At 37.7% G+C, this 10,919-nt stretch overlaps 1 protein-coding gene and 1 long non-coding RNA gene across 11 annotated transcripts; one reads left to right on the top strand and one right to left on the bottom strand.

Annotated features, from left to right (window-relative positions):
- Positions 7–10,491, top strand: LOC107622997 (pentatricopeptide repeat-containing protein At2g22070-like). 10 transcript variants are annotated; one of them, XR_002356298.1, is made up of 6 exons: positions 7–402; positions 908–1,051; positions 1,458–1,517; positions 6,375–8,978; positions 9,345–9,749; positions 9,864–10,491. XR_002356298.1 is itself a non-coding variant. In XM_021114066.1 (2 exons), the coding sequence occupies exon 2, from the start codon at positions 6,508–6,510 to the stop codon at positions 8,587–8,589; it is 2,082 nt and encodes a 693-aa protein (XP_020969725.1). In that variant the 5' UTR covers positions 5,721–5,835; positions 6,375–6,507; the 3' UTR covers positions 8,590–9,242. The 10 variants fall into 10 exon arrangements, 1 of the variants encoding a protein (XP_020969725.1); XR_002356300.1 differs by lacking the exon at positions 6,375–8,978; XR_002356299.1 differs by lacking the exons at positions 6,375–8,978; positions 9,345–9,749; positions 9,864–10,491 and adding exons at positions 1,648–2,271; positions 3,446–4,295.
- LOC110268188 lies at positions 1,614–5,746 on the bottom strand. The gene is made up of 2 exons (XR_002356303.1): positions 5,631–5,746; positions 1,614–2,279 (listed from the first exon to the last, which is right to left on the bottom strand). It is a non-coding gene; the product is annotated as an uncharacterized LOC110268188 (long non-coding RNA).

The following is a 10,919-nucleotide window of genomic DNA, read 5'->3' as shown; positions in this document are numbered from 1 at the left end:
CCACCCCCAAACGAAACCAAGCCCCTCTCTTCTCAGTTCTCACAGTCTCGCTCTCTACACCCTCAGCGCCGGCGAGACCGTTCCTCCCACCACCTCGCAGCGCCGCGAAGCCTTCCTCCCAGCGCCACCGAATCTTTCCTCCCACTGCTCCCAGGACCTCCTCGCGGACAGAGAGAGCACCACGAAGCCCCAGCCACCGCCAGCGCCCAGCAGCCCAGCACCACCCTCGTGCAGTCGCACCCAGCAGGCCAGCAGTAGCACAGCACCACCCACTCACCCAGGACCACCCAGCGGACAGAGCACCACGCCACCACCCAGCAGCGTTTCTGGCCACCCACAACACAACACCTCCCACCCAGTCACCGATTCAGGTCAGAGATGGAGCCCGAGCCACTGAGTCAGGTATGTAATTTGACTGAAATTGCTGTTCTGTTTGTTGTTAATTTTCAATTGCTGTTCTGTTGAATTACTGAAAATGCTTTGGTTTGTACTTTGTATTGTTAGTATTGTTGAATATCTGTTATATGATAAAGTGATAATATCTGAAAACTTTATCTGGAACTGCTTCTGGTTTATTATTATTATTATTAGTTTTTCTGGAAAAATAATATAAAATAAAAATTTACTTTTGAAGTGATTTAGTATGATTTATCAAGTCTTGGAGGTTCTGGATCCTGATAGGAAGAGATTGAAATCAGTATGATAAGATAAATTTGAATAATGAGAAAATGGAAGCAGATTTGAAGTATTAGATTACCTCCGTCATTGTATCTGCTATCTTTTAATAGGTTTAGTATTGACATCATGAAGGTAACATATGAATGGAGAAGTCTTGGAACTTGAGCAGTTAAGGTTATATTTCATGATTTGTAGAATATGTAACAGATTTCTGTTTACCATGGTCTAGGTCTAAAAGGTGGACCAGCATTACCGAGGAAGTTGATCTCGCAGGGTGCTGCACAGAAGCAATAGTGTTGAGGTTCACCCACTCATTTTGAAGTTGACTGATGCCAGAGATAACAGTGTGTTAACTGTAAAATTAAGCAAAAAGGTACCAATTGATTTCATATGGGGTTGTCTTGTTGGTTTTGCGGTTATGTTGCACTAAGTATAGATGAGTATCGAATCCGTTAAAGTATGACACCTATTCAATTTTAAAAGCATATGTAATACACATTGGCATTACTATGTCAATGATATTCATCTTTTATCCAAAAAGAAAAAATACTGTTGAGTATTTTTATGTGAGGAAGACATTGGAACTCTGACATTACTTGATAGCCTATTGCAAGTAAAGAACATGATTTGCTATTATATGTAAAGTTCTTCTATTCTTTCTTATTAGCATATTTTCCAAGGCCATCTACTTTGGTTCTAACTTGGCATAATGTGATAATTGAAATGTTAGACCAACGTAGTTCTGATTATTGCTTTTCTGTTTCTCTAATATATTTTAGGCGAACATAAGGGAACTATATGAATTGGTGTGCAAAATCAAAGGAGTAGAACAAAAAAAGGTGCTTATTTATTTATTTTTATATTTTTTTCTTATGTAGTTATGTTTTGCTTTCTTTTTCCCTCATCTGTAATCAATAATGCTTTCCCCTTTCGTCTTTCTTTTCTTTTCCTGGTTAAAAATTATGTTAGGCTTGTATTTGGGATTACTTCAATTTAAACAAACATTCAGTGCTAGCTGTGTCAGACCAGACAAGTATGGTAGTATTTTTTTGAATTGATTGAAAAAACCGAACAAACCGAACCGCAGTTTAATTAGACGATCGGATCGGATGACCTTTCTCTCAAAAACCGAACCAAACCGCACCGCGAACACGCAATTCCTACGTTACCAACCCTAACTCACTCCAACTCTCCAACGGCGCAGCAGCACACCCTGCCTCGTCCCTGCCATCACCCACGAGCTAGCCGTTTCTCTCAACGCCGGCGAGCTCAGTCCCTCCCTTTCGCGCAGCCACGGTTCTGCTGGCGCTAGCTCTGTTCCACCGCAGCCACTGTCCCGTTCGAAGGTGCTCCTTGTCTCGGTGTCTCCCTCTTTCGTGCTCTGTTCAAAGCTTCTATCTTCGAAGGTGCTCTCTTACGCCGCCATTGCGCTCACATAGAGGAAGAATCATCGCAAGCGCCGCCATTTCCTCCAACTCTCGGTCAAGCCATCATCCGCTTCTCAGCTGCGCCGCTGTCTACTTCTCAGCCGTCCTACTCGCTGCGGTCCTTGTCGTCCGCGACACTCAGTCACGCCACGTCTTCCATCTTAGGGTTTGTAGCTTTCTTCTTTTAATTTCTTTGTGTGTTTTGGTAATTTCTGATGTGTTAAATTTATTCTCTGTTTGGTTCTGCTATGCCGCTGTTTTGTGTGTTGTGATTTTATTATTTTAATTTACTGATTATTGATTATTGAATGTGTTGTGATTATTGATTAGCTTTGGTTCTTCTATGCTGCTGTTTTGTGTGTCAATGTGTTGCTGATAATAATACCTCAGTCAGTAAAGATGAATTATGGCATGATGCTGATCAATATGGATTATCTTAGTTTAATGTTGCTGAATCGAAATTATGTGTTGTTTTACTAAGATTTTGAGGATCACGCTCTAATAATTGACCTTGCATATTAGTAACTGAGCTTTTAATAGAATTTAGAGGTGCTGGAATTTGGGTTGGCAGGGTTAGAAACTAGAATTTACCTGTAACTTTGTTTTGTGTTTCCAGCTCTGTTCAATGGCAAAGTAGACAAGTGTAGGGTCAAGTTTTGTGATTTACATGTGCTTGGATTGTGGCTGTTTTGATGATTTATTGAGTAACACAATGAAGGAGCATTAAAATGTCAAGTTTAGCTTTGGGTTATTGTGAAATCCTTTTGCTTTTCTGATTTGTTTTGAGTCTCCTCAAGTGAATACAATTTTATTGTGAGCCTGCAAGTTTGAGTCTCCTCTTGATTAGAAATTTGTGATATGTTAGGTGGCAGGTTAGATTTAGGTGGCGATAGCTTTGAGCCTGCAGCTATGGAAGAACAGGATTTCTGAACTTCTAGTTTGTGTTAAATGATGTGGATTGTACAGCTGCTACTTCGAGGAACCTTCATTCTTTTTCTTTTTGGTGACGAAACCTTCATTATTTTTCTTTGTTGCTTGGACAAATTTAAACCAGAGTTGGAAATGGTTTGATATTTTTTGGATGTAATTGCTTTATTGATTAATGTTATCAAAGCAAACATTTATAGGATGAAGAAAGAATTTTGGTTTTTCTTAGCAAACTTTGAAAGCAAAAGCTTCAATTCATTAAAATATTTAAGTTTGTACTATCTAAAGATCTTAAGATTGTGGTTGAAGATATTTTAAAGTTTATACTAGACTATAATTATGTTTTAAAGTGTTTATTTATAATTTATTTATTATTTATATATAAACCGATTTTTTTGGTTGGACCATGTTAGACCGGTTGGACCACTAAACCAGTGAACCAGTGATTAAAGCGGTTCGATGACCGGTTCGGTTTTCAGAACCTTGAGAAAGACAACTCTAAAAAAAGATAGAGAAGCTCACCTGCCTGTACTCTCTCCAGTTCCAAAATTCAAATCCTCTCACAATTTCAGAAATTCTCACCTCTCCGGCTCTACTCTCACCGCCGTCCGCCACCCTCCTCCGCCACAATCCTCCCCTCTTACCGCCACCGTCTCTCACTCTCACGGTCTCACTGCAAAATCGTCATCTTCCCATGTCTGAGGGCCGAGGCAAAAATGTCGTCGCTTTCTCTCATCGCAGCCTGAACATCGCCGCCGCCTCCAGCACGGTCTCCGTCGCCGCTTCTAGTTCGGTCTTCGTTGCCGCTTCCAGCAAGATCTTGGCCGGTCTTAGTCGCAGCATGTCCATCAGCTTCTTGGCCATTCGTCGCTCTTCCTTCCCGTAAGTCTTCTGTGATCTTATTCAATGTGTGTGTGCCTCTTGTGTGTGTCTTCTGAACTTGATGGAGTGTGGTAATTGAAGACAAAGGAATGCTGATGAAGAAGATTGGAACCATTATTATAGCGAGAATGTTGTTGAGGGTGCTAATTAGTTTTAGTGATTGATGATGATGATGATGATGAGATGATTGTGGGTGTTGTTGCTGAAGAAGCACTATTACTTGTGTTTGTTGTTTTCAAATAGAGTTAAGGATGATTAAATAAAATTGCTCAGTGTGTGCACCTCTTGTGCCATTGTTGAATTTAAATTACAAAATTAGTGAGCTGCTGTGTAAACAACTAACTTGTGCCTCTCGTGACATACGTATGTGTGTAGGTGTGTTTTGTATATGCAATGTAGATATTAAAGAAGAACTTGCAGCAATTCATATGATTTTGGTGTTCCCTTGACTTATTTTAATATCTTTATTTTAAGTGTTATATTTTCTTTTTTAAATTGGTTCTTTTAAAAAAGACCAGTACTAATGTTGTTATAATTGATAAAGAGAACATATATTACCCTGATTCTTAATACAATTTAATCAGCAAGATTACATTTAATATTTTTAATATTATATTACCTTGAGGATTATCTTTTTTCTAGGATTTAATATTAAAGAACATATATTACCTTGAGGATTATCTTTTTTTAATCTTTTTTTTTTTTTTCGATTTTTTCTTTAATTTTTTAACGATCCTCGGATGCAGGGTCCCCCTTACCCGTTGCAGGGAAGGGGAGGGTTTTTTGATGCCCCTTTGTATATTTCATGCAATATTGCTTTTGTTTCTTTCTAGTAATTGTCATAAAATTCCTCTATATTCCATGAACACCCTTCTCCTTTACATACTTTTTTGGCTAGTTATTTCTTGGAAAATTGAAATGTTTATAATTTGTACGTATAAAATGAAAACAATTCTTAAAGAGTGTGCGATATGGATCTATTTTTATTAAACTTTAATCCAAAAAAAAACTTATTCAAATGATACAATATTAAAATTTAATAAAAATTAAATTTCGTCATTTTGTTATTTTATTTTCTAGTTGATGGATTACTCTCCTTGCTTTAATAATGTTGAGTTCACAGATGTCCTATTCTTTATGTTATTATCTTACACAATTTAGTTTCTTTCATGCATCTCATCTTAGAACTTGTTGAAGACATTTTTGTTTTGATGTATATACAGTTTTCTTGAGTATTATATTTAAAGTGAAATAGAAAAGTAAAATACTGCTATGCCACAAATAAATTTGGAGTTGAAAGGATCATAACATTATACTGTTATGAATAAATAACTGAACCAAAAGGGCTTAAAGTATAACACCTTGTTTTGAACTGAAAAATGTACATACTATAAATATAAAAATTGTAATAAATTAGAGTCCAAGTGAGGCTTACTTTTAGTGTTGGTAGTGTAGTCTATTGGTGAAGAATTGCAAGGAATTAGGCTACCATTTCGTGATGCCATACACTTTATCTCTAATTGTTCTTCCTGCGGCGGAAGTAAACATTACCTTGCATAGATAATTAGATAGATAGATACATATTAGATAGAAAGAAAGAAGATCGAAGGTAGATAGATAATCCTTATGTGGATATGGATAGATAGAGAGATATGAGATAATCTTTACGTTCATAACATTCAATGGGGTTTTGCTTTGAAACACAGGTAAGCTCACCTGGCCAGCTTTCGTGTTTCTACATCATCTTTTCCCTCTTCTCCTCAAAGCCAGTGATGATGCCGAGCCAATGAGCCATTTGGTGGCAATGTGCTTCTTTCGACGTACTTGTGGAGGTTGCCAAGTCTGAAGCTAAGATGTCACAGCCAATGGAGCTGGCCTTGGGTTCACAATGAAGGAGAATGAGATAGAGTAAATGAAGGGGGTGAAGCCATTTTTTCCCTAAAGCAAACATACATGTTTGATTTTGTTTTTAAAAGTTAAAAGTTGTTGAGTAATTAAGTCATGTCAGTATAATGATTATGAACATATAAATTATTAGTTTCGAGTTTTCAAATTTTGAAGTTGGTTTGTTTTGTCGGTGAGATATGTTGGCAAGTGGCAGGTAATATAATTATAATGTAATGCAACCATAGGTGTGAACTACTTTCTGTAAAAGTAAACAATGAAGCCATTTTTTTATTAGTCTTTTATAAACAGCAGTATAAAGCTAGCATTGTAAAATACTTGATGCATTGTAAAATACTGTACATACCTTCAACATGAACCAATGCTGCTGCATTGCAACCTATTAAGATGCTATAGCTTTCATTGCCAATTGGCAGCCATGTATTTGATTGGAGAACATAACATGTCACATATATGTCCAAACAAAAGCCAGAACATGTTAATTTTGAGCATGACAGATATCATTGCACCTACTGCTCTTTGAATTCGTTTTGGATTTTTTTTCAAACTTTTCAGCAAGAAGGGCATTGATGCAGGAGCAATAGGAGCATGCACTGGGAAGCCATTCAAGGAGTCAACCCCCAAAATGACATCAGCATCTTGAAGCTAGTCGCATTTTGAAAGGTTGGGCATTGCACTTTCTTCTTCAATGGCTAAACAAAATCTTAGGCAAGCCATTGATTTTTTGTATTCTCGGGGCCTTGCTACTGCTGATTCCTATACGCGCCATGTCCTTCACTGCGTTCGAGCAAATGACTTTGTTCAAGCCAAGAGATTGCAGTCTCACATGCAACTTCACCTTTTCCAACCCAAAGACTCCTTCATCCACAACCAGCTCCTCCATTTGTATGCCAAATGCGGCAAACTCTCCAATGCACAAGACCTGTTTGATAATATGACCCACAGAGATGTTTATTCTTGGAATGCGTTGCTTTCTGCTTATGCTAAGTTGGGTTTGGTTGAGGATTTGTGCACTGTCTTTGATCAAATGCCTTCTCGTGATTCCGTTTCTTATAACACCTTGATTGCGTGTTTTGCAACTACTGGGCATTCAGGCAAGGCATTGAAGATTTTAGTGAGGATGCAAGAAGATGGGTTTCAGCCCACCCAGTACTCCTATGTGAATGCATTGCAAGCATGTTCTACGCTCTTGGATTTGAAGCTTGGTAAGCAGATTCACGGGAGAGTTGTTATTAGTGGTTGTGGGGATAACACTTTTGTATGGAATGCTATCACTGGTGTCTATGCAAAGTGTGGTGATATTCACAGGGCACGGTGGTTCTTTGATCGAATGACACATAAGAATGTTGTTTCCTGGAATCTTATGATCTATGGATATGTCAAATTGGGGCATCATGATGAGTGCATTCGATTGTTTAATAAGATGAAGTTATTGGGTTTGAAACCTGACCAAGTTACAGCATCAATTGTTATCAATGCTTACTTTCAGTGTGGACATGTGGATGATGCAAGGAGGATGTTCAGTGAAATACCTAGAAAGGATGAGATTTGTTGGACAACAATGATAGTTGGTTATGCACATAATGGAAGAGAAGAGGATGCATTGATGTTGTTTGGCGACATGCTGCGTGGAGACGTTAGACCTGACAGTTACACCATTTCAAGTGTGGTCAGCTCCTGCGCCAAGCTAGCTTCTTTGTGTCATGGTCAGGTTGTCCATGGAAAAGTAATAGTAATGGGTGTTGATCATAGCATGCTTGTGTCAAGTGCTCTTGTTGATATGTACTGCAAGTGTGGAGTTACTTTGGATGCTTGGAGCATTTTTTGGATAATGCCTATTCGGAATGTGATTACTTGGAATTCTATGATCCATGGTTATGCACAAAATGGTCAACCACATGAAGCACTGGCTCTTTATGAAAGGATGCTTCAGGAAAATATCAAACCTGATAGCATTAGTTTTGTGGGCGTATTATCTGCTTGTATCAGTGCTGACATGGTCGCAAAGGGACAGGAATATTTTAATTCAATAAGTGAACATGGGATGACACCAACATTGGATCACTATGCATGTATGGTCACTCTCATTGGTCGCTCTAGTAGTGTTGATAAAGCTGTGGATTTGATCAAATGCATGCCTCATGAACCAGATTACCTGATTTGGTCCACTCTACTCTCTATTTGTGCAAAGAAGGGTGATATCAAGAATGCAGAATTGGCAGCTGGTCATCTCTTCAAGTTGGATCCACGTAATGCAGGACCTTATATCATGCTTTCCAACTTATACGCTGCTTGCGGGAGATGGGAAGAAGTAGGTGATGTACGATCTCTCATGAATAAAAACAATGCAAAAAAGTTTGCTGCTTATAGTTTGGTTGAGGTTGAGAGTGAAGTCCACAAATTTGTTTCAGAAGATCGTACTCATCCAGCAGTGGAAAAAATCTATGATGAATTGAATAGATTGATTTCAATATTGCAACGAATTGGGTATAATCCAGATACAAACATTGTTCTGCATAATGTGGGACAGGAGGAAAAATTTAAATCCATCTCATACCACAGTGAGAAACTTGCTCTTGCTTTTGCTTTAATCAGAAAGCCCAATGGAATTGCACCTATCAGGATCATAAAAAATATACGTGTCTGTGATGACTGCCATGTGTTTATGAAATTTGCATCAGTCCATATTGGAAGGACAATCATTCTGAGAGATTCAAACAAATTCCATCATTTCTTTGGTGGGAAGTGCTCTTGCAAGGACCATTGGTAAAGTCTTAATCCAGATAATGATATCCTGTGCATTTTTAATTGTTTTGAAAAGGAATGGTGCTGGCAATAGAAGGGAAAATTAAATCTATATGTAAACGTGGACTCAATAGATTGGAGCAGCTGTATAGCACGGGAATGCCTTTAGAAAATTTCTTGGGATGACACAATGTGTTGGGCTAGGAAGCAAGTATACTCTTTGAATCCATTAATCAAGAATGGACCTTGAAGAAAGAGAGTCAAGAAAACTATCAAATCCCCATAACTTGATCCAGACTAGAGGTCTTTGTCACATGTAGAACCTGCTCGATTCAGACTAGAGGTTCCTTGTGACATGTACTGTGTCTACATGTAACTCAATCTTGTGGCAGTGTTAATTGCTTGCCTCTTAAGGTAAATTTGAATTATGTTCATGGATACACCAAAAGCATAGTGTGAAAGATCAAGTTAATTTTGCTGCTTTTTTCTTTCGAGGTAGCTCAATTACAGTTGCTGTTAGACATTATTGATATAGAACTTTATTCTTCATTATTTTTCATATTTTATAGTTGATAGTGACCATACATCATGCAATTTATGAGAATATTGTTATTCATGTATGAGCCATTTGGTTATTGGTTTCCTGTAACATCCTTTACGGTGTCAAATTTTTCAGAATATGCCAAGAGGGTAACATCCTGTACTTTGTTACATTGCATAGATACTTGAAGTAAATTACTAACATGTTCTATATGGGAATATTTCCTTTGCCTCTTGCAGTGGTAAAGGAAAAATGAAAGGATAATTTGTCGATAACTTTATCAGAGATGAAGATGCAACACCCGATGATGACCTGAGCATTATTGAACCTTAACTCCTCAATGTTCATCTGCAGTACCAATGCCTTAATTCACTGACAAATCTAGATTCTTGATCTCCCCTACCAAGTGTTTCAGGCATTTAACTCCTGCAATGGGTCTAATCAACTACGAGATGGTTCCAATGTTGAGTAAGTAATACACTAATGCATCAGTTTCAATTCTGAAACTCAAACCTCATATTCTATCATATTGTGTTAGGGACTTGGGTATTATGGAGTGCTCAAAGTCCCACATGGGTAGTATGGGATGTTTGATGTTGTATACAAGGAGAGTGATTCTTTTCCCTTATCAGCTAGCTTTTAAGGTGTGATTTCCCACTTTCCTTAGATACTTAACATATTGTTATATAATTAAATGCCATATTAGCCACTCATAGTTACATGGCCTATACTAACCAGTACCCTTAATGAAACTACAGGGCACAAAATTCGTGTAGTGAAGAAATAAATGATCAACACATTCGATCAGCTCTAATATTATGTTAGTATGTTCCTTTGGATCGGAGTTTAACTTATAACAATGCTTCTTTAATAAAGTTTCTCTTTTACCGAGCGCGCCCTAGCCATTGCTGCGATGTTCCTGGCTTAGGTACTTTTGGGTGCAAGGTCATGGTGTCTCTTCTTCTAGATGCGGTCTTTTGGCTGTTGAGTTGATTCCTTCTAGTAATGAAGCATGAAGCATCCAGTTCATGTTCTTGCATATTACTCTCTTGAAGAACAAACAGATGATTTTTCGGATACCATTGTTAGTATACCTTTGGAATTCACCATATGTGCATAAACCTTTTTTTCCCCTCAAACTTCCCCTTACTTTTTCTGTCTTGTAAATTTTTGCTGTATTTGTAGTATCAGGGTTCTCATTTTTGACTTTTCAATGCAATTCCTAGACAGTAGTGTCTTTTTAACAAGGTTATGTTCTTACTTCGTATGGTAAATCAGGGTTCTGTTGTGTTCTTGTTTGTAATAAGGTTGTAGTATTAGGGTTCTACGAACTCGACAATTTATTCTCCTTTTTTTAATAAATAACAAAAAATGATTTATTATCAGAATACGTTCGGCTGAAAAGATTTTTAAATTTGTACAATTTCATTTCGCAGTCTCCTTCCACAAAATGAATTTAAATTTTGTCTCAAGCCAAATGCCCACGAAATGGCCATATCAGGTGCATTTTTAGTGCAGTGTTTATAAACAATGCTACTACTAAATATACTACTACTATAATTAATTTGGATTGGTTGAGTGGTCAGCTTACTCGTCCGCTTAAACAAGTGCCGGGAGTTTAAATTCTGCCCTGTGCATGCAGCAACTCATTAGCCAGCGGCATACTCGTAAATGGAGCTCAGATGTGCGACAGATTAGTCTCTAGTCTATTAGGTTGGGGGATACCATGGATTAAAAAAAAATATACTACTACTATTACTACTTAATAATAATAAGGGTAAAGTATATTTTTTGTTTTGAAATTTGCTAAAAGT

This window comes from Arachis ipaensis, chromosome B10 (assembly GCF_000816755.2).
Source record: "Arachis ipaensis cultivar K30076 chromosome B10, Araip1.1, whole genome shotgun sequence".
NCBI classification, from domain to species: Eukaryota; Viridiplantae; Streptophyta; class Magnoliopsida; order Fabales; family Fabaceae; genus Arachis; species Arachis ipaensis.
This window is presented reverse-complemented; position numbering and strand designations above follow the sequence as displayed.

Bases quoted from the DNA above. Each gene is read 5' to 3' on its own strand.
- LOC107622997 (XM_021114066.1), top strand. From the start codon at position 6,508: ATGGCTAAACAAAATCTTAGGCAAGCCATTGATTTTTTGTATTCTCGG.